The 23,312-nt window shown below is 42.1% G+C and overlaps 1 protein-coding gene across 41 annotated transcripts; it reads left to right on the top strand.

Annotated features, from left to right (window-relative positions):
* The first annotated feature begins 1,561 nt into the window (after window positions 1-1,561).
* Window positions 1,562-20,074, top strand: LOC148876745 (Pentatricopeptide repeat (PPR) superfamily protein). 41 transcript variants are annotated; one of them, XM_088967100.1, is made up of 17 exons: window positions 1,570-1,759; window positions 2,150-2,177; window positions 2,350-5,219; window positions 5,324-5,390; window positions 5,495-5,560; window positions 6,073-6,278; window positions 6,465-6,543; window positions 6,701-6,749; window positions 6,895-7,014; window positions 7,778-7,849; window positions 8,594-8,680; window positions 8,858-8,925; window positions 9,064-9,140; window positions 9,947-10,226; window positions 10,303-10,558; window positions 19,552-19,730; window positions 19,894-20,074. In XM_088967100.1, exon 3 carries the CDS (start codon window positions 2,435-2,437, stop codon window positions 4,787-4,789), a length of 2,355 nt encoding a protein of 784 aa, XP_088823226.1. In that variant the 5' UTR covers window positions 1,570-1,759; window positions 2,150-2,177; window positions 2,350-2,434; the 3' UTR covers window positions 4,790-5,219; window positions 5,324-5,390; window positions 5,495-5,560; window positions 6,073-6,278; window positions 6,465-6,543; window positions 6,701-6,749; window positions 6,895-7,014; window positions 7,778-7,849; window positions 8,594-8,680; window positions 8,858-8,925; window positions 9,064-9,140; window positions 9,947-10,226; window positions 10,303-10,558; window positions 19,552-19,730; window positions 19,894-20,074. The 41 variants fall into 41 exon arrangements, with proteins under 41 accessions (XP_088823229.1, XP_088823226.1, XP_088823217.1 ...); XM_088967091.1 differs by adding an exon at window positions 5,954-5,981 and having other exon boundaries at window positions 8,858-9,140; window positions 10,352-10,558; XM_088967107.1 differs by having other exon boundaries at window positions 2,150-5,219; window positions 10,352-10,660; window positions 19,552-19,597; window positions 19,686-19,730.
* Window positions 20,075-23,312: the final 3,238 nt, after the last annotated feature.

Raw genomic sequence — 23,312 nt, 5'->3', positions numbered from 1 at the left:
AAGAATGTTGTTCTGACTTTTGATAATTATCAAACATTCATTTTGACCCCATATATGATAGTTTTTGTTTGCATTTTTGGGGTATCATTGGAAAACAAAAGTTGTATGCTTGCACTTTAAGATATAAGAGATAAGAGGAAACAAACAACCATTTTTCTTTTAAAGTTAAGAGATTCCGCTTAAGAGATAAAAGTTAAGAGGAAATAAACATGCCCTTAGTTGAACCAAACCCTTCATCCCTTATCTTAAATTCCTAAGAAATTTCTCTTATTTAGCTTTTCATAAGGCTCGATTTGGAAAGAGCATAAATACAAATAAATGCAAAATAATACAAAATATAAGGTTTTGCATTATGCGTATTTGTATTTGTACGCCATCCAAATTGAGCCTAAGACTTAGTTTGGAAGGAGTAATACAAATATGTAGAGTGCAAAACCTTGTATTTTGTATGTATTTGCACTGTACATATTTGTATTTGTACTCCTTTCAAACTAAGCCTAAGTAACAAAAAAAACAAGAAAATGTATATTAATAGGCTTGTTAATAATACCCAAAAATTTATGGCTTGATCCGATATCTGATCCGCTTATCTTAGATTGGGTTCAGATTAGTGTGTTTATGTAATTGGATCGGATTTGGATTTTGCAATCTACGTCAGATTACTAGTCGGATCAGACTCAGATTTGATTAAAATCTGAATCTAATTATATTTGAAATTATAAGAAATATTTTTATATATTATATTTTATATAAATTTATATAATAATAATAATAATAATAATAATAATAATAATAATTTAATATGCATATTTACATTAATTTATCACATATATATATATAAGTTGAAAAGTAATTATTTTTTATTTTTTTGTATTTTAAAAAATTAAAGCAAAGTTGGATTAAATCCAAATCCAATCGGATTTGAATTTAAATCCAAGGTCTTAAATTCCAATAGGATTTGAGATGCAGATTTTAGTAGGATTAGATTCGGATTTTGCTGAACTTGACACCTATCCCTATATCAGTTGTATAATTCATTTTTTACCCTCCACTTTTTTGGCCACGTGTTCTCTCCATTTTCAAGGAAAGCCTTGCACAACAAACTTTTCCCTCTCTTGCTCTATTTTGCGAATTGGGATCACTTGCCAACAAAACGAATTCCAACACCCTACCAATAATATTTGACATCTCACTAGACCTGGCAATTGGGTTGGATGGAGTGAATCAAGACACTTTGAATTGATTTCGTGTCGGGTTGAATTTTGAGTTGGATTGGCAAATGCTAGATTCTAAGCTTAAACGTTCCAATTAGATTTGATGCAGGGTCATTCAGGTTATATAGAAAAATAACTGAAATTTTAATAAAATGAAAAATACAAAAAATGTCAAGAATAAACACTAAATATTAAAGAGTGGAATCGGGTCATTCTCAAATTCAGATAGGTAAATATGAAGACGCCAACCTGCTTTTTCGGGTTGGGTTGGGTCGGGCTCGCGAGTTGGATCAACTTTTTGCCGGGTCTTCGTGTTGTTGGTAGGGTTTTGTAACTAGCAGGTGATCGCACTCTCTCGCTTCTTCCCCTTCTTTCCTCTTTGCTCTGAAACCCTCCCGGCCCCCTCGTGTTGCCTTCACCTCCTCGACCACTGCGTCTGTCGTCAGGGGTTTGTTCGTCTACGGTTTCTTTGTCAAGCCCGTTGGTTTTCAGCGGCTGCCATTTCTTAATTCTCTTAAACCATCGGTTTCCTCATCATTGCTAAGGTAAGCTCTCTTAGCCCGTCGGTTTCAACTTCTGAGTACTCTTTTATTTCAAGCAGAGTATTGATTCTTTTATTTTCTTTCAAAATCCTCTTAGGTGAAATAGAACACGCAGTGACATTTTCTCTCTACTATTTGTATTTTAGGCAGAGTATTGATTTTTCATGCGTCTGGTTATTTGTATTTGCTTTTCCATTTATATGCATTTCTCCTTTTCTCTCTCTTCGAGTTCTTTTAGGTAAAACAAAAGCTGGGAATGAGCCCTTTTTCATGTGTTTGGTTATTTGTATTTGCTATATACCTTTTTTCTCTGCTACAGAATTGATTTTTCTATTTCCTCTGTTTTTGTTTATGTTTATTATATGTGTTGCATTTTGGTGGTTTGTTTTGTAGGGAATACTTCTGTTTACTTGGAAGGCTGGTACACCTCTGCAATATTTTCTTTTCAAATTCAGCTATTACACAACATTAGAAAATTTGTTTCTACTTCCTCTTTTCAAATCCATTGATTAGACCCGATCCATTGACAGCTAGTTGTTACCTAGATAAGTAAAATCTAATGAGGCCTTAATGTGCGCGTGGGTGTTATGCAGGGGATCTGTGCTCGTCCAGGAATTGACCCAATTCCTAAGTCTCCTCCATGCGTCGGAGAAGCACAGCTGTCTTGGCTAAACTCCCATGAGTGTTGTCAAAGTCAGTTATCTGGGCAAACGTATCTCAACTGTTCTTCCACTTGGTATCCGCTCTCTTTCATCAAAAGCGTCTTCTCAGAATAACTACATTAGCCATCAGCTCGATCTCTTCCTCTCCAATCAAGTTTCAGATACCCAATCTCTGTTCCAATCTCACGCTTTCATCATCACATCTGGGCATTCAAATAACATCTTCTTGGCAGCCAAGCTCATCTCCTTCTACTCCTTTTTCAACAGAATTGACTTTTCCAAACAAGTTTTTTATTCCGTTCATCCCAAAGACACCTTTCTTTGGAATTCAATCATTAAATCCCATTTCTCTAATGGCGAGTACTCACGAGCTCTCAAGTTCTACGATGAAATGTGCAACTCAAGTACCCCTCCTACCCATTTTACCATTCCCATGGTTGTTGCCGCCTGCGCTGAACTTTTAGCCCTTGATCATGGTAAAAACATCCATGGTATCACTTTAAAGCTCGGCCTATTCTATGATAATTCGGCAGCTGGGTCTTCTTTTGTTTACATGTATTCAAAATGTGGTGAAATGGGAGATGCATCTCGTATGTTCGATGAAATACCTTTTAGAGATGTGATTTCTTGGACTGCTCTTGTGATTGGTTACGTGCAGAATGATGAGAATGAGAAGGCTTTGGGTTGTGTTCACGAAATGCATAGTAGTGGCACAGATGAAGAGAAACCAAATTCTAGAACAATTGAAGGCGCTCTACAAGCTAGTGGGAATCTGGGGGCTCTGTTAGAAGGTAAATGCCTACATAGCTATGCAATTAAAACGGGAATTGGGGTTTCCCAAGTTGTTAACTCATCATTGTTTATGATGTATTCAAAGTGCGGGACCATTGAAGAAGCTTATTCTGCTTTTCGTGAATTGCCAGTTAAAGATCTCATTTCATGGACAACAGTTATTGGGGTTTATGCGAAGACAAGAAATATTCATGAATGCTTGGATTTGTTTTGTGAAATGCTGGCTGCAGAAATTGAACCTGATTGGACCATTATCAGTTGTATGCTTTCACGTTTAGGGAATTCCATGAGGATTAATGAAGGAAAAGCCTTTCATGGTCTGGTTATAAGGAGAAATTTCACAATGAATCAGATTATTATTAATTCTTTGCTTGCAATGTATTGTAAATTTGGGTGCATGCATCTAGCAGGGAAGCTTTTTCATAAATTCTGTGGACAGGATGAAGAATCTTGGAACTGGATGGTTTTTGGATATGGTAAAGTTGGGATGGAGGCAAAGTCCTTAGAATTGTTTAGAAAAATGCATCATCTAGACCTCAACTATGATCTAAATAGTTTAGTCTCTGTTATTTGTTCATGTTCCAAATCAGTTGCAACACATCTAGGCCAGTCTTTGCATTGTTATGTGATTAAAATTGGGATTAGTGAGAATGTTTCAATTGCAAATTCTCTTATGGGCATGTATGGAAAATGCAACGATATGACCATGGCATGGAGGATATTTTCTTGGATGCATAGAGACGTTGTCACATGGAACATTTTGATTTCGGCTTATGTTCACAATGGTTATTGTTATGAGGCTTTGATCCTTTTTGATCAGATGCTTTCAGAAAATATGAAACCCAACTCAGTGACATTGGTTATCGTCCTTTCAGCTTGTGCTCATCTAGCAAACCTGGAGCTTGGAGAAAAGGTTCACTGTTACATCAAGGAAAGGGGATTAGAGTGTGATCTATGTCTTTCTACTGCATTAATTGATATGTATGTGAAATGCGGGCAACTTGGAATAGCAAGAGAAATCTTTACTTCATTGGATAAGAGAGATGTTATCTCATGGAATGTAATGATCTCAGGATATGGAATACATGGAGATGCCAAATCTGCCATTGAGATTTTCCAACAGATGGAGGAATCAGGGGAAAGACCAAATGCACTAACCTTCCTTTCTGTTCTCTCAGCATGTAATCATGCAGGACTCATTGAAGAAGGGAAGCACCTATTTGGAAAGATGAAAGAATACTGTGTTTCACCAACATTGAAGCACTATTCGTGTATGGTGGATCTTCTTGGTCGATCAGGAAACCTACGCGAGGCTGAAGCTATGGTTCTATCAATGCCTATTGCTCCTGATGGAGGTGTTTGGGGAGCTCTTCTTGGTGCTTGTAGAATGCACAATGATGTTGAGATGGGAGAACGAGTTGCAAAGTGGGCTATTGAATCTGACCCTGGAAATGATGGGTATTATGTTCTGCTTTCCAACATGTATAATTCGATTGGAAGGTGGAAAGATGCAGAGAAGGTGAGGGAGATGATCAAGAAGAATGGAGTTGGGAAGATAGCTGGTTGGAGTGTTATATAATATAATAGGGAATAGAGATGGCAAATAGGCATGAATGCTCAATCTAATAGGATTAATCAAGTTTAAAGTCCCTAATAGCAGTTGGGGGCTGAATGATATTGAATTAAGGATATTAGTTTTTGCCCCTTTTGCCCTCCACTTTTTTTTCGGCCACGTGTCCTCCCTCCATTTTCGAGGAAAGACTTGCTCGGCAAGCTTTCCCCTCTATTGCTCTCTCTTGCACTCTCTCGCTTCTTCCCCTTCTTTGCTCTTTGCTCTGAAACCCTCTCACCCCCTCGTGTTGCCTTCACCTCCATGATCGCTACATCTGTGAAACCAAAGGGTTCATCAGGGGTTTGCTTGTCTAGGATTTATTTATCAAGCCCGTTGGTTCTCAGTGACGGCCATTTCTTGATGCTCTTAACCCATCAGTTTCCTCATCATTGCTAAGGTAAGCTTTCCTAGCCCATCGGTTTCAACTTTTGAGTATTCTTTTATTTCAAGCAGAGTATTGATTCTTTTATTTTCAATCAAACTCCTCTCATTGGTTTCCAGAATAGGGTGTTCTCGCCAATGGCCGTTTCTATGCTCTTAGTCCATCGGTTTCCTCATCATTGCTAAGGTAAGCTTTCCTAGCCCATCGGTTTCAACTTTTGAGTATTCTTTTATTTCAAGCAGAGTATTGATTCTTTTATTTTCTGTCAAACACCTCTCTTTGGTTTCCAGAATAGGGTGTTCTTGCCAATGGCCATTTCTCTGCTCTTAGTCCATCGGTTTCCTCATCATTGTAAGGTAAGCTCTCTTGGCCTGTCGGTTTCAACTTCTAAGTATTCTTTTATTTTCTTTCAAACTCCTCTCTTAGGTAAAATAGAACACACAATGGCATTTTCTCTCTGATATTTGTATTTTCGGTAGAGTATTGATTTTTCATGCATCAGGTTACTTGTATTTGCTTTTCCATTTATATGCATTTGTCTTTTTCTCTCTCTTCGAGTTCTTTTAGGTAGAAAAAGCTGGGAGTGGACCTTTTTTTTCATGTGTTTGGTTATTTGTATTTGCTACGCATTCACGTCTCTTTAGATGGGGATACTTTTTTTTTTCTCTGCTACAGAATTGATTTTTCTATTTCTTTTGTTTTTGTTTATGTTTATTGTATGTGTTGCATTTTGGTGGTTTGTTTTGTAGGGAATGCTTCTGTTTACATGTAAGGCTGGTACACCTCTGCAATATTTTCTTTTCAAATTCAGCTATTACTTCCTCTTAAGTTTTCTAATATTTGGATTGGATATTTTTGGTGTTTGTAGATTTTAAGAGGGGATGGGTCTTGAAGATTGATTAACTGTCAGGTGTCTAGAAGGCAGCTCTCTCTTCCTGGTTAAGTTGCTTGGTAAATATAGTTGGTTTTGCCATGTGGAAACAGTTCTGAGAGGGGCGCTAGAAGACAGCTCTCTCTTCCTGAAGTTGCTTGGGAAATATAGTTGCTTTTACAGCATTACACAACCCCTCAAAGGTGGTTAGCCTCTGTTAATCTCCTCATTTAAGATTTCTTAATTCCCCTTGTTTTGCTAAACTATATGGAATCTATCCCCACCTCCAGATGGAGCTATTAATTTGTGTCTTTGGTGTGTTTGTATGTATTCTGTACCAGTTTAATTTGCTTCTGTATTTGGCATTTACTTTTTCTTATTGATGACAGTGATAAGAAGAGTACCTCATGAGTTCAAGATTGCATCTTCACATGTGCACTTCTTCCCATTTTGTTCTAGAAATTTTAGGTATTTATATCAGATCAGCAGTGGTGTTTGGGATTTTGATTCTGCCAATTCGTGATATATATTTTTCCTCTCTCTCTCTCTCTCTCTCTCTCTCTCTTTCTCTCTCTCTCTCTCTCGTTTAACTTTGGTTTGATTTGGGCCTTGGGGAACTTTGTAGTCAAAGGTCAGAGAAGACCAAAGTAGGGAGTGCTTCGAGTGGTGCACTGGTAAGCACTCTGGTTGGGCTTGCTATTTCCAAATAGATTATTGATGTGCTTATTATTTAATTTGGGATAGATGTTTGTGTTGTTGGTGTTGCATGTATACCAATGGGTGGTTTCCTTGGTTCCTTATTCTCTGTGGCGGATACAGGGCTTCACTCCATCCTCTCAATTCTAATGTTTTGGTTGCACCAGCATTCTGCGGATCTCCCTGCTGATCTTCCAATGGCTCCAGCAGCTGTAGCGGCTCCAGACTTGATAAAGCCTCGAGGTTTTGTTTTTCTTTGTTTTTTGTATTTTCCTTTGATCTCTTTAGAAAAAAAAAAAATAGGTGACTTTAGATCAAAACTTCCATAAGCCAATTTAGTAGAGTACTATTTCCAAATAGATTATCAATGTGCTTATTATTTATTTTTCTTTTCTTTTTATTTAATTTAGTATCGGTGTTTGTGTTGTTGGTGTTGCATGTATACCAATGGGTGGTTTCCTTGGTTCCCTTTCTTCATTATCAGCCACCTATCTTGGATCTATAGCAATTGAGTGTAAGATGAAAACCTTCCTGATTTGTCTCTGTTTATCAAATCTTAAATTTAGGCAGTACCCAGCAGATTGTCTGAATTAGGGGCAGGAATACCTAATTCAGTGGTGTGCACAACCATTAACAAAGTCTGTGCATCTGGGATGAAGGGCGAGGGGACTTTCTCTGGTAAATGGTATCTCCATTACTGTTGGAATTTGGATTGTGGAGGAGGGTTATTATTTTCTTCTGGTGTGGGAGGAGAAAGAGAGAGATCAAGAGATGGGGTTTAGCATGCTTGAAAAGAATCCTTGGGTAAGTGAAAAGTAGGACCATTATGGACCTATTAGAAGCTGTCAGATTTTATTTTGCTAGCTAATTGAAGCCATTCAAAAATGTATATTTCAGACTTCTCAGAGTTTAATTTGTTCATGCATTACTTGCTTCAGTTGACCATTGTTTTTCTCCCTTACAAATTCTGGTTGGTTGTTTTTAATGCTTTCCTTATCTTAAACAGTTTGAGCAAGTTGGTGTTGGTGATAATGTTGATCACTGCTCTCCAGTGCAAGTAAAACTTCCAGATGAATAGGTACATTTCTGTTGGGCTAGAATATTGAGTTCCATGACTTTTTTTTTTTTTTTTCTTTCTTTTTTCTTTGACTTCTCATTTGAGGTGGATGTGGTCTATATGAAGTATGGTTTTGTTTTCCTTTAATTTTTCATGAATCGTTGCTGGGCTTCCTAGCAGAAAGTGGTACAGTTCTCTTATGGGTGGGGGCATACACTAGCTGTTACAGAAAGGCAGAACGTTTTCTCTTGTTGAAGAGGTACACATGGACAAATTGGACATGGAGATCCTCTTGATAGGCAATTGCTTTTCTCAACATGATTGATGTTTGAAATTGAGTCACCGTTTGATTGTTTTTCCCTGCAAATACATCTCTCTTTTCTCGCATTGGTAATTGTGTCAATCTTGATGCTACAAATTGAAATTATTTTACTGTTTGTGAATGTGGCGTTGCTTTATGGTTTTAGAAATCATAGATCACATCTGAACCAAATCTTTCCAACCAGGGGGAGGTCATGAATCAAATTAAACCTAAGCCCACCTAAATCCTAATTACCCCTAGTTCTGATTCCATTATCCTATCTTTCTTTTTCACCTTCCCTTTGATCTTAAACCCTAATTGTGCCAAATTTTCCAATTTTCCCTTATCCTATCTTTATTTGAAATTGCGCCATGGTTTCATATCTGTGAGTTGGTTTAACTGCAAATTCCTCCACATCATATCTTGTGACCCATATTAAAATAACTACTGTTGCATATTTATAGGTTCATTTAGCTCCTGGAAGCAAGTTCCACTTCCAAAATACATCAGAAGGTTGATAGAAGGTGATTCAAGATAGTCGTGGGAATCAGGTAAAATAGTTTATTACTTGATGCCTGTAGTTTGCTCTAATTGCTTTGGCTGTGATTTTTTTGTGTATTAATTTTATTGGTGAGCTACTCCTAAATAAATCTCTTTATTAGATGATCGACATTAATCTTTCCAATTAGGTAATGAAAAAATTCTGAATAATATTGTGTTGATTTTAGATAATCCTGGCAGTTGGAACATTCAAGCAATTATAATGACAATGGCTCTTGGAATACAAGAAAGACATGTAGTGGCTCAGGGGATTCTTCTAGCTCTCTCTCTCTCTCTCTCCCCCTTAAATTACCCTGGCTCTTCATTTTACTGTCTGGTTTTGTTTGTAGGTTTCATCAATCAATGTATTCTAACATTTTACATGCTTTTATAGGTATTCAAACCCTAGATGTTGATTTTATGTACAAGTACAGTTCATTAGGAGCTTCTGTTTAGTATTGTCTGGTTCAGGTCCTCTCTCTGCCTCTCTATTTGATTGTTTTTAGTTAACCTTTTAATGCAGTTAGAAAGTGTTGATTTTACTTGAAAAGAAAACTGATTGGAATGAGTATAACATTTCATTTATAGTTGTAGATTATTTATTTTGTTTCTGGAAACTTTTGGGATTTTTCATGCAACTACAACTATCTATTTTGGACTTTCATGTGCGAGCTTTTAAAGCTTCACTAGATTGTTGACCATCTTCTGTGTTGTGCCCTTGCATGGATTGTAATAAATTATGTTAGGTAAATGTAGTTTTAATGACATTTAATTTCAGTTCAAGCAGCCAACAAATAATCACCTGATACCATGGACAATGGGAGATTCATTTGCGTCTCCCTCTTTGTTGATAATGGTGTTGTGTCCTATCTAAGTCCACTAAATGGAGAATTGTGTTGTGGGAAGTTCATTTGCCTCTTCATCTCTGTTGATAATGGTGTTGTGTTCTGTCCAAGTCCACTAAATGGAGAATAGTGTTGTGTAGATATAGGAAATGGGGTGTTGGATTACCTGTTTGATGATGGTAGTGATGATTGGGTATACAGGTTTTCTCATTCAGGTTACACGGAGATTATCACTTGATGGCTAAACTATTGAGGGAGTAGTTGAACAAGGGGGTTATTTGGTTCTCTCTCTCTCTAAGTCTCTCTCAATTGTAGATTTCCTTGGTTTCTGTCTCTTTCTTTATGTGATTTTGTTTGATCAATTTTTTTAAATTTATGGTTAACCTATATGGTTTTTATCTCACTCATGGAGGCCGGTTTTGGTGTTTTCAGTTTGTATAAATGCCAAAGTATGCACTCTGCAGGTCGGTTGTGATAACAAGTGTTGGATTTATCCAGTTTTTCAACTGGTGTCTCACTGTGTTCAAATGTGGTATCAACTATCAGCCACCAACTGTTGTTCCAGGGGGTGGACTTGGCCAAGATTCAGAGGGCTGTCTACATGATCTCCAACTCCACCAGAGCTGGAGAGGTCCTCTCCTAGATTGACCACAAGTTCGATCTGATGCGCGAGGACTCCATTATATAAAGGCCTCTTTCCCGGGGCCCAAAGGTACGCGCAATTACTGCTTACTAGCTCTCTTGCTCTCCAATTATTCTCAGCTTGCATATACTGACTTAAGCATCAGAGCGACCTCGCCAGGTAAGCACCCCCGGGTTCTTTGATTTTCTATGCAGATTCTCCACGTTCGTCGTCTATAGGAAGCTAAGCCACCGCCAGCTAGGAGCAGTCAGATTGTGCAGCATCAATTGGCGTCTGTGGGAAGCACTTCAAAAAGCCTCTTTCCACCAAGCATTCTTACTCAGGTTTCTTTGGCTTCCTCCAGCAACGCCGGACGCAACGCTGATATGAACACCTTCGGGGGGCAACCTCGGATCCCAACGGTATGCATTGGTCAATTCACCATACCTCTCTCTACGGGTGGGGTCCCTACTCTGAACGTGCCCCAGATCATGGCACCTGTGAATGCTCCTCTCCCCTCCACGGTAGGTGCAACCTTTTCCGAACCGTCTGTTCCCTCGGTGGCCGGACATAACCAACTTGAAGATCTAGTACACTGCATGCGAGCTATGCAAGCTCAGATGCAGCAGGTCCAACAATTCCAATTGTGTCAGCAACATGTACTGCACCATGTTTATCAGCAACAGTTTCCACCATTACCTCAGAACCAGCAACTGTTGCCACCTCAGCATCCAACTACGCAGCAAATTAAGTCTCGCCGCCGTAGCGAACGCCTCATCACCGGGGAGAGACCTCCCAAATCTAGAACCTTCAGGGGAGTCAAGTCTCATCTCGTGACAGGAGGGAGAGACAGATTACTCCTCCCACCTCGCAACAAGTAAATAGGTCGGGAGGCACCCAGCCTGCCAGGCCAGTTTGGCACTCTGGTCCCGGACTCCAGACAAGACCCTTCAGTTCGTAGCAGTCCAAGTAGCTGCCAGTGAGAACAGTACCTGACAATATTGAGGCTAGCAGCACCAACGCAGAGCCGGTAAGGAAGCAGCAAAGGCAGCGCCACAGAGCTCACCGAGCAGCAGTCCAGAACTCCACCGAACTACCAAAGGGAAAAGAAGAGGCTAGCTCGGGGACCGTGAAGACCACTCCGCTTCTCACTATGTCGTCTCCTCTATCTCCCAAACTCTTGGCCACTCCGATGCCAAAGGATTTTAAGGACCTCCCTTACACAAGTATGATGGGTCGTTCGATCCGAATGACCATGTAGACTCATTTCAATCTCAAATGCACTTGGCCGAAGCAGATGAATCCTGCATGTGCGTTGCATTCTCCACAACTTTCAAGGGGGTAGCTCGCACATGGTATAGAAACCTTGCGCCCGGGACAATCAAGAGTTGGGCGCAGTTCGTGCAGATCTTTACCTTGCACTTCATTACTAGTAAGAGATGCCCAAGGTCCCAAGAAAGCCTCATTGGCATTATCCAAAGAGAAGGAGAATCTATCCACAGCTACATCAAGAGGTTCAATGATGCATGCCTGCAGATACCTGACCTAGACCCCATAGTGAGACTCACAGCAGTTAAAAGAGGCATCACACACAAAGAATTCAAGTGGCACGTGGTTGCCAACAAGCCTAAAGATGTAATTGAATTCCTCAAGCTCGCGGACCAGTTCATCTGAACAAAGGAGGAGATGAACCAGAAGAGCGAGAATCCATCCGATAAGAGGAAAAGAGAAGGCGAGACCTCGACTAATGGGGACAACAAGAGGAAAAAGGAAGAGCCAGCTTGAGGAGGAAAGCCAGATCAACATTCCCAAGCTCCTCAAACTGAAAGAAACTACACTCCCTTGAACGCAAAGCGAGCAAAAATCCTCCTGGCGATCAAGGATGCTTCTTACGTAAATTGGCCACCTCGGCTGAGAGGAGACCCGAATACAAGGAACAGAAATGTATACTGCCATTTTCATAGAGATCACGGTCATAGCACCGAAAATTGTAAAAACCTCCGCGACGGAAGAATTTTGTATTGAATGATAATAAAAGTTAAACAGGTCGACAGGGGGAGCAAAATAAAGACGCTCTCGAATCCAGCAGCAGGAAAAACGAGTAGCCGCAGAGACAGCTGCCCGAAGAGAGGCCCGTTCATGGAATAATAGATATGATCACCGGCAGATCGATTGTCGTAGGCTGCACCTCAGCCGCGGCAAAGACATCAGCTCGTGAGGTTGAAAGAGAAGAGAATCCTCCGAAGCGGCCGAGGTTAGAAGAACCAATTTTCTTCACTGAAGATAACGCGCGTGGAGTTCAGTACTCTCACGATGACACGCTCGTCATAAAGATGAGAATAAATGACTTCGAGGTGAAGCGCATCCTAGTCGACTCCGACAATTTGGTGGACATTCTCTTCAAAGATGCATTCGACAAGCTGCAACTTCAGGAGAGCGACATCAAGCCTGCAAATACTCCATTGGTAGGCTTCAACGGAGAGGAAGTCCGACCCTTGGGAAGAGTTACAATACCTGTGGAGGTCAGTACCTGGCCTAGCATAGTGAGATTCGATCACATTTTCTTAGTGGTTGCCACTCCCTCCCCGTACAATGCCATAATAGGTTGGCCTATCACCCACGCTCTACGTGCAGTGGTGTCCACCTATTACTTGGCCATGAAGTTCCCTACGGACTTCGGAATTGGGGTAGCGCGAGGTGACCAGCTCGAGTCTCGTAAATGCTACGTCACCGCCATCAAAGGGAAAGCCAAGGCAGCAGACAACCTCGAGTTGGAGCGACCTACGGAGCACTACGAGGAGCGAGCTTCACCAATAGAAGAGACGACCTCTATACCCATTTCAGCGGAAGATCCTGCCAGGATTCTCTAGATTGGCGCTTCGATTGAGGAGCCCATGCGATCGCAACTGGTAAGTTTCTTACTTCAAAATTTAAATGTTTTTGCATGGTCCGTGGTAGAAATGCCCGGCATAGACCTTAGCATAATCACTCACAAATTGCACATTGATCATGTAGTTAGGCCCGTTAGACAGAAGAAACGCAACTTAGCCCCAGAGCGCTGGAGAATAGTTAACGAGGAGGTCGGGAAGCTCCTTGCAGCCGATTTCATCAGGGAGGTCTATTACCCGAGCTGGGTGGCTAACCCCGTTCTGATAAAAAAAGCCAATAGTAAGTGGCGCATGCGCATCGATTATATCGACCTGAATCGAGCCTGCCCAAAGGACTGCTTCCCACTTCTCAAAATCGACTGTTTGGTGGACACGACCTCAGGACACGAGTTGCTAAGCTTTCTGGATGCTTATTCGGGCTACAACTAGATCAGGATGAACCTTGCCGATGAGGAAAAAATGGTCTTTATAACCGAGTTCGGCCTGCACTGTTACAAGGTTATGCCCTTCGGACTGAAAAATGTTGGGGCAACTTTTCAAAGACTTATAAACCGATTGTTTGAGCCATTGATCGACAAAAAAATAGTGTTATGTAGACGACATGGTCGTCAAAACTCAATTTTCAAATTATTTAATAAAAGACTTAAGTACAATATGTGTCTTTCAAATTTTGCATAAGTACAATATGAAATTAAATCCCAACAAATGTGTCTTTGGTGTCATTTCGGGTAAGTTCTTGGGTTACATCGTTAATCGGCGTGGAATCGAGGCCAACCCCAAGAAAATTAAGGCAATCCTAGACATGAGACCGCCCCGAAAATTGAAAGAGGTTCTGAGGTTGAACGGTCGAATAGCCGCTCTGAGCCGTTTCATGTCTAAATTGACAGATCGTTGCTTGCCTTTCTTTAAGGCAATTAAGAGAAGCAAAGACTTCCGAGTGGACCGAAGAGTGCCAGTTCGCTTTCGACGAGCTCAAAAAGTATCTCGCCAGCATCTTGATTTTGACCCGACCCGAGGAGGGAGATATTTTGAAGCTGTACCTCTCCGCGAGTGACGAGGTAGTCAGTTCGGTACTAATAAAATAGGTAGATCGGGTTCAACGACTCGTCTATTATGTTAGTAAAGTTTTGCAGGACGCAAAAATGAGGTATCTAGAAATCGAAAAGTTAGCGTACGCGAGTCATCGTAGCTCGGAAGCTTTGGCCATACTTCCAGGCTCGTACCATCATCGTCCTCACCAACAAACCTCTGAAGCAAGTCTTGCTCAAGCCCGAGGTTTCCAGTAGACTGGCGAAGTGGGCCATCGAACTCAGTAAGTACGACATCTAATATGAGCCCCGAATTGCCATCAAGGCCCAAGCCTTGGCTGACTTTGTCGCAAAATGTACTTTCAACACTGCAGTCCCTGAGTTGATCGAGCCCAAGAATGGAGAAACTTCAACTAGTGCAGCACCACCCCCGATTGGAAGAAACCCGACTTGGGATGAGGAGCCCTGGATCCTTCATGTGGGTCGCTCGTCAAATCAGCAAGGAAGCGGGGTTGTAATCATTCTGTACGGGCCAAGCGGGGTGAAATTGGAGTATGCACTTCGGTTCGAGTTCGCTGCATCCAACAATTAAGCAGAATACGAAGCGTTGATAGCCGGGCTCGCCCTTGCAAGCGAAGTACAAGCTAAACACCTCATTATCTGCAGCAATTCTTAGCTCGTGGTCAATCAGGTCACCGGTGACTACGAGGCTCGCGAATCGACCATGGTAGCTTACTTAGCCAAAGTCAGAGAAGCTCTGCGCGACTTCCAGTCCTACTTCATTAGGCAGATCCCAAGGTCCGAGAACGCTGAGGCCGATGCCCTCTCCCGATTAGCCAACACAAGTGACAACACCATGAGAACCGTGTACATAGAGAGCTTGCCTCGGCCTAGCATTCTCGGGGGGGGGGGGCAGAAGAGGTCGCTCCTGTTGTGCAAGCAGAGCCGAGCTGGACTGATCCACTCGCGAGCTATCTGCTCCACGGGACCCTCCCTACGGACCGTAATGTCGTTAGAAGGGTAGAGCGTCAGACGGCCAAATACGTCATGATAGATAGACGGTTGTACCGAAGATCCTACATGCTCCCTTATCTGCGCTGCTTACGACATTCGAAGGCCGAGCTTGTACTCCGCGACACTCATGAGGGTTTGTGCGGCGGACACCTTGGGGGCAGGGCTCTCGCCCAAAAAGCGTTACGACAGGGCTACTACTAGCCAATAATGAAGGCAGGTGCGATTGAGTTCGTCAAAAGATGCGACAAATGTCAAAGGCACGCCAATATCCACCACCAGCCCACCACCGACCTAAAGTACCTCACCAGCCCATGGCCTTCGCGCAGTGTACTACTTCACAAAGTGGGTGGAGGCCGAACCTCTTGCGACGATCACAACACGAACCATACAAAACTTCTTCTGGAGGAATATAGCTTGCCGTTTCGGACTACCTCGAGTACTCATCTCTGACAACGACAAGCAGATCGAAGACATAAAGTTTCAAAACTGGTGCGAAGACATGGGGATACAACAAAATTTCACCTCGATGGCGCACCCTCAAGCCAATGGCCAAGTGGAAGTCACGAACAAGGCCATCCTCCACGGACTGAAGGCACACTTAGCCTGAGCTAAAGGATTATGGGTTGACGAGCTACCTAGCGTACTTTGGGCTTATCGGGCCACTGTGAAGATCGCCACGGGTGAGACTCCCTTCAACCTCACTTACAATACGGAGGTAGTGATCCCAGCCGAGATCGAGGTACCTACACTATGTCTGGAGGCACACGACGAAGAAGCGAATGAGAGCGAGCTACGCACTAACCTCAACCTACTTGAAGAGGTACGAGATATCGCATACATTAGGACCGCGACCTACTAGCAGAGAGTAGCTCGGTACTATAACGCCAGAGTCAGGAAGCAGAATCTCTACGTCGGAGACCTGGTTCTTCGCAAAGTTATGGTGCTTGAGCCCGGTGTTGGTAAGCTCAAACCAAATTGGGAAGGACCCTACCAGGTAAAGTGACAACTCGGGGAAGGTACGTACGAGCTCGAGACCTTATAAGGGAAATAGGTACCTCGAGCATGGAATATCGTCAACCTAAGGCAATACTATCTATAATTGCCGAACTAGGGAGTAGACTATAGTCGCTCCCCCAGCCCAAGGGCCAAAGTGCCGAACTAACAAAAGACCTCGACAACATAAGACCCAGTCGCCTCCTCGGCATGGGCGAACCACAAAGAAGAGTGGACTATAGTCGGTCCTCAGCCTAAGGGCTAAAAGCACCGAGCTCATGAAAGACCTCAGCACCATATAAGACCTAGTCGCCTCATCGGCATAGGCAAAATACTTTCAAGTAGCCCGTGTGTAGACAGGTCGGGCATATACCCTATTATGTCGCTCACCTCAGCGTACGCCATAAATTGCCCCAAAATACTGGGTGACAACTCGGGGCAACAACAAAGTGAGGAACCCCTCATTTCGGTTATCTAGCTCGATAGCTCAACAGTTTGGGAAAAAATCACTACAATCATAAAAGATTAATTGCTTGAAAAAAGTGTATTTCATTACAAAGAGTTCGTTACAAAAGGGAGGAAAAAGAAATAGATGCTTAGCTCGCAGGCTCACAGTACAAAGGACTACATGGGGCACTCATCGCTCTTGCCCGAAGCCTCGGCGGAGGAGCTAGCCTTGTCATCGGCATTGGCCTTTGCAATGTCGTCACCGTCGTTCTCCGCTTTCGAGTCTGGGTCTTCAACAGCTTCAAGGGCTACCTCCTTTGTGATTGGCGAGGTAGTGATGGCACTCACATCGAGCTGCAGGAACTTGCGCTTGATCAGCCACCTATTGAGCTTGAAGCCTTTGCAGTAGCCCTCCGACCTCGACTAGCTCTCCCTCGAACTCTTCTGAGTTCTTGTAGTCCTCAACAGCCTTGACCTTGGCCTCCTCCATGGCCTTGAGAAGGATTTCAATCCGTTCCTTGACATCCGCTTCGAGGTTCTCCACCTTACACTCCAGGTCCGCCTTCTCTGACATCAGTGAAGTGATAAGCTCCTCCTGAGCTCGCACGCTGTTTTCCAGTTGGCTGATCTTGCAGCGAGCTAGATTCAGTTCAGTATGAGCCTCGCAGGATGAACTCTCATCAACTAAAGCCCGCTTCAAGTGTTGCTCAGACTGGTAAGTCAAGGCGTGCACAATGGTGTTCACTTGCCAAGAGTATAAATTAGTACCAGCAAAGCTACAAATACAAAAATCAAAGTAGAACGAGACTTACCACCATACAGTGGGTAAGCCGCCCGAGCCCCGAGCTGAGCAGGTGTTAGTTCAGCCCAACTCGTGACTTCCTTAGAATGCACAGCTTCTTTGCTCTTTTAGAGGCTGCATTGTGGGGTCAGGATACTCCGAGCTGATCCTTCGCTCCCTGAAGAAGCAACGGTTGTCGTAGGGGCGGGTCCCAAAGATGTCTCTGGTGCACGAGGTGGGACCTTCTCCGACTCCAAGTCGATCACTGGAGGCACACTGGAGGGCTGTTCGAGTTTAGGGATGGTGGGCTTTGGGGACTCAATACGAGCTTTTATAGTAGCTCGCTTCTTCTTCCTTTTCATCTGCCTAAGAAGCTTGTCCGTGCTGAGATTCATGGGAGTTGCAACAAAACCTAGCGTTAGCATCATCGACAAGAATAAAATACTAGCTATCAAAAATAACTCTAAACCAAAGATGACCTACCAGGACTCAAGTTGGCCTGCACGAGCTTATCTTCGGCAAGGTAGTCCTTACAGTGGAAGTCGAGCTTCGCCTACGAATGGAGCGTCTTCCTTGTCTTTAGGTCTAGCCTGACGCCAGAATCCTGAATGGCAGCCCTCCAATGGGTAGGAAAAGGCCACCTTATAGGATTGCGAACTACGAAATAACTCCGTTTCTAGGCTGGGATCCTATTAGGTAGTTCATGTAAAAGTTTATAGCCCGGGCGAGGTGACAGATAATAGGTCCGCCTATGCTCGGGAAGGACGCAGGAAGAAATTTTCTTGATTGATAAAATAGAAGAAAAAATTTCGAGGTCGAGAGGTAGACAGTACTCGTAAAAAAGAGAAATCGTCCCTACTACATTCCGACTTGAGTTCGGGTGTAATTGGTCTATAGTGATGTTGAAGAACTTCAGGACCTCTATGATCAAGGGGTGCAAAGGTAAGCGAAGACTAGCCACGAGCTGCTCTTCGAAGATTTCGATCTCATTATGATCGTGCTCCCAAGGGAAGTTAGTCACGGGGATACTGTAGGTGTACTCTTCTAGGAGGTGGTATCGACCTATCAAAGCCCTAAGTTTATCCACAGTCAGTGTTGAGGGACCGAACCTGTCCAGCGCCTGACCTCGATGAGAAGTAGACGCTGGATTATTCGTGGCCTCTTGCGCCTCCCAGGATGACTCCATCTCGGGAGAATTGACCTAAGCCGAAGTACCTTCCTCGGGCTCATCTAAGAGACTATCAAAACTAAGTTGCGACATAACTGCGAACTGAACTAAATTGAAAAAGAAAAGCTAGGGGAGACTCACCCAGAAAAACGACCGAGCTGAGAAAACAACGAACTAGAAAACCCGAGCTAAGGAGTCTAAACGTGACCTCTGAGCGAAGGCTAGTGAACTTATGGCGAAGAAAAATGTCTCGGGTCCCCCCTATTTATAGCTGCTATGTCCGAGAATCAACGGTCGAGATCAAAGTGATCCAACGACTCTCAAGAAAACTGGCTGCAGGACTCCCGAGGTTGAAATCAGTTTAGCGCGTTTTTTGGCGTCCACAGAGTTTATAGACCGCGTGACGTCCGCGCGTAAACCGTACACGACTCGAGTTACCCTTGATTGAGCCAAGCAGCAAACTGGTTCGACCGACGAACTATCTGACTGGACGACCTAGACTTCGAATCAAATCCACCCGTCATGTCGTGAACTCCCCCACTAGGTCAAGACCCCTGGCTCGGGGAGTGGGGGCGATTTGGCCCGACCTCATATTAAGGGGACACGTGGATGTGACTCGACATAGGAGACAACTTGGCATAGCCATCTCGCTACAAAGTAGTACTCCACAAGATTGACCAGATTAATTCTTCTGCAACATCCTCAGTAGCTGGCTTGACGACTGACCAATATACCCAATTAATTCGATTGTTGAATACTTGAATGTTGAAAGGCCAATCTATGCCTCAACTGTGTCCGGTAAGGTTTATTCTCTCTTGATCCTAGTTGGATTCTAGATAGTGGTGCCTTGGATCGCATGGTTTCAAATGTGTCATACCTCTGCCAATGTGAACCTTTATCTGTGCACTGTTTGGTTTTGCTTCCTAATGGTGAAGCTCTTAAGGCCACACACATAGGATCTTTCTTGCTTACTATAGTTGTTGTTCCCAATGTGCTTTATGTTCCTGGATTCAAGTATAATCTGCTATCCGTCAGCAAGCTTACCATTTAATTGGGTTGCATTGTTGTGATCTCTTCTACCTGCTATTTATTACAGGACCGAGCCTCGAAGACTCAGATTGGCAAGGCGGAATTGTGTGATGGTCTGTACTTGAAAGCTTCTTATGTCAACAATAGCATATTTGTTTTTAGTTCTAGTACTATAAGTAGTTCAACATTGTGGCATAATAGGCTCGGACATGCATCCTGGCGACAATTATCACTACTACAGCTCAGGTAATCCCTCTCTTCAATGGTTCAACCTCGTTCGTTTGCGATGCATGTCAACAAGCAAAGCATACTCACTCCCCTTTTCCGATAAGAATGTCTCGAGCTCAAGCGCCATTTGATTTGATACATTGTGGTATATGGGGGCCTTACCGTGTTGCCTCTATCTCAGGTGCATGTTTCTTCTTGACCATAGTCGATGATCACAACTACTCGATATGGGTGTTTCTCATGAAGCACAAGTCTGAAACACATCAATTTCTTGTAGCATTTTGTAATATGATTCACACTCAATTCGATCATGTAGTTAATACAATAATATCCGACAATGGAAAAGAATTTCTATTGAGTCCTATGCTTCACTTTTATAGCCAAAATGTTACCATACATCAAAGAACTTGTGTTGATTCCCCTTAGTAAAACAGGGTCGCTGAAAGAAAGCATCGACACCTCTTGGAGATTGCCCGGACATTATGATTCCATGCTGGATTACCAAAGTTATTTTGGGGAGTGTGTTCTCATTACAGCTTACATTATCAATCATTTGCCTGCTATGCCTCTTTGGGGCAAAACACCTATGAAGTTTTATTTGGTAAGCCTCCTACCTATGATCATATGTGTACATTTGAAAGCTTATCTTATGCTCAAGCGTGACCTCTTTCTAGTGATAAATTTGAACCACGGGCCTCCAAGTGTATCTTTGTGGGGAACCCCTTTCGACAAAAGGGATATAAAGTTTATGATATGACCACGACATTTTCACATCTAGAGATGTCACATTCTATGAGAACTTGTTCCCATACGTCAACGTTGTTGTGCCCATTAACCAGCCCACACAAGTTGTAGTCCCATTTCCAATTCTTGATGATCCACCAGTCCAATTACAACACCATTGTCAACAGATCTGTCACTAATGATCAAATCACTACGTCTGATCAACCCACCATTACCATCGATCAGACTGGAAATATCATTGTAGATAGCACTACTACCATCGATTAACCAACTAACATTTGCCATCTTCCTACTTTATCTTCGTCTGTCACCTGCCAACCTTTGGTTGAACCCACTACATACTCACAAGCAACCAAAGAAGAAATTGTTGCACTTGAACACAACAATACGGGGTCAATTGTAGACCTTCCACTTGGAAAGCGACCTATTGGTTCTAAGTGGTCAATTGTACCCAAGTAGAAGGGTACGGTTATCATGACACATATGCTCTTGTGGCCAAGTTTGTCATGCTCCGTTATTTGCATTCTCTTACTATAGTCCGTGGTTGGGAACTCTACCAGTTGGATGTTAATAACACATTTCTAAATGGAGACTTGAATAAAGAGGTTTACATGACCATTCTTCCTAGCTTTCCTAAGCATAAAAAGAAAAAATTTGCAACTGCACTCAAGCATATTAGATATATTGAATTTGTGCAATCTATGGCTGACTATTCTTTATTTACGTCCAAGGAGGAAGGGTCATATGTTGTTGTTCTTATATACGTTGATGACTTAGTCATCACAGGGGATGATGCAAACTGAATCAAGTCTCTTAAGGCTTATTTGCACGATTGCTTCCGTTTGAAAGATTTGGGCCCACTTTGATATTTTTTGGACTTCAAAATTTCTAGATTCTCCTCATAAATTTTCATACGCTTTAGATATCTTGATTGAATCAAGAATGCTTGACTACAAACCAGTCTCACACCCAATGGAACAACAACGACATTTTATTGACATGAATAACCCGTTACTTGATGATCCAGCCCAATACAGACGCTTATTAGGTCTATTGGTTTATTTACCATAACACAACTAGATGTGAGTTATCTATTCATACCCTCGCTCTGCTCATGAACTCCCCATGTGAGCAACACATGCGAGCGGCCAAGCGTATTCTGCGCTACATCAAATCAGATCCCAGTCGAGGCATTTTCTTCTCCATAGACAATGTCTTAGTTCTTCGAGGTTATTGCGACTTTGATTGGGCTACATGTTCTCTTACATTTGCCATCAAATTCCTGCATTCCCAATTGCAAGACCCGATATTAGTATCAGAAGATGTGTGTATTTCACGTGTGCAAGAAGATTGATGATGTCAAATGTCCTTCTCTCTTATTTCAATGAATTAGAAAATATATTAAAATTAAAAAAAAATAAAAAATGAAAAGATTGACAGTTGAGATGTCGGAAGGGTGTCTTGTCTTCTTCGTTCATTGGCTCAACTCTGAAGGGTTTCTACTCTGCCAAAGCACTGACGGTACTATCATCTCCTTCTCCACTGCTGTCCACGTCCGATTACCCACCACTGCCATTAGTCCTAATTTTTGGAATTTATTATCCTTTTGCCCATTTCCCTCACAGCCAAGGTCAAAGTATTGATAAGATACGACAGAAACTCATATCGTATCAATACTTAGAAACGATTAAAATTTTATTTTTTTTAGTTTTTCTTTTATATTTTAAATTTTTGAAAAGATTTTAACATGTTTTTTATTATTAAAAAAAATTGAGGGATCCGAACTATATATTTTTTAAAAGATACGATATACTTTGAACCATGCTCACAGCCCAAATAGGTATATCGTTCAACTCCGCTGGGTGGGGAACAATGTATCAATAGATAGTTTGGATTAGCCGCCCACTCAATGAACAGTCTGGATCATCCATTGAATTCTTCAATGAGGAAGAGCATCTTAATGAAAAGATAAATATTTTGTACTCAGAAATAACTTCGATTAATAAGGCATAAGGAAAAACAGAATCAGCCATTGGATTCTTCAAGTGATAAAATACAGGTTAGAGCTATAAATTTATTGGATTTAAATTCAATCCTATTCAAATTCAAATCAATTAGGAAGGAAAAAACTTCCTCTAGTATCTTGAGGCGAGCCCTTCCTATTCTTCCTTTCCCGATGTTGACCTTGTCGATGAATCTTGCCTTTTTCCAATGGTTGGTTTAAACTGACGGTGGGTGTGATGATGGAAGAGATTGTTGATTTACAAGATTAATGTGAAAAGTGATGGGAGAGTGCCGGAACTCAGTTGTGATGGCGGTGGTGGACAATCGGATGTGGATGGTGGAAGTCGAGGTTACAATGGAGAAGGAAATGGTGGTGCCGATAGTCAACGTCCTACACAATCACTTGGGCTATGGTTTGCTGGTGCTCAGGTAAAATTTGAGCGGAGGTGAAAAACCTTGAGCCAACAAAGGAATAAGATAGAGAAGAAAATTTGACATCATTAATCTTCTTGCACATTTGAAATACACACATACTTGCGTCCTGCAATTACATATGTTCGTACTTAAAATGTTTTATTATAGCTTTTAGATATTTACATTGCACATTTTTAAGGTTTTTTTTTTCTTTTTTTTCCTTAATAGGTGGTAGTTGCTGTCCTGCCTTGTCCTTCTCCTTGTTATCATTTGGTAGGTTTATGTTGTTGTGATGGCAAATGTTAGTATGTAGAAATTTATGGTATCATAATGAAATGTGGCCACGACTCACCCTAGCATTGGTATATGTTCTCCATACACTTGGTCGCACATTAGAGGCTGAGATTTTTCACTTGTCTTAATGGATACTAAATTACC

The sequence above is a fragment of the Nelumbo lutea genome, chromosome 1 (genome assembly GCF_056320005.1).
Source record: "Nelumbo lutea isolate HS-2025 chromosome 1, American lotus-T2T, whole genome shotgun sequence".
NCBI lineage: Eukaryota > Viridiplantae > Streptophyta > Magnoliopsida > Proteales > Nelumbonaceae > Nelumbo > Nelumbo lutea.
This window is presented reverse-complemented; position numbering and strand designations above follow the sequence as displayed.

Bases quoted from the DNA above. Each gene is read 5' to 3' on its own strand.
- LOC148876745 (XM_088967103.1), top strand. From the start codon at position 2,435: ATGAGTGTTGTCAAAGTCAGTTATCTGGGCAAACGTATCTCAACTGTT.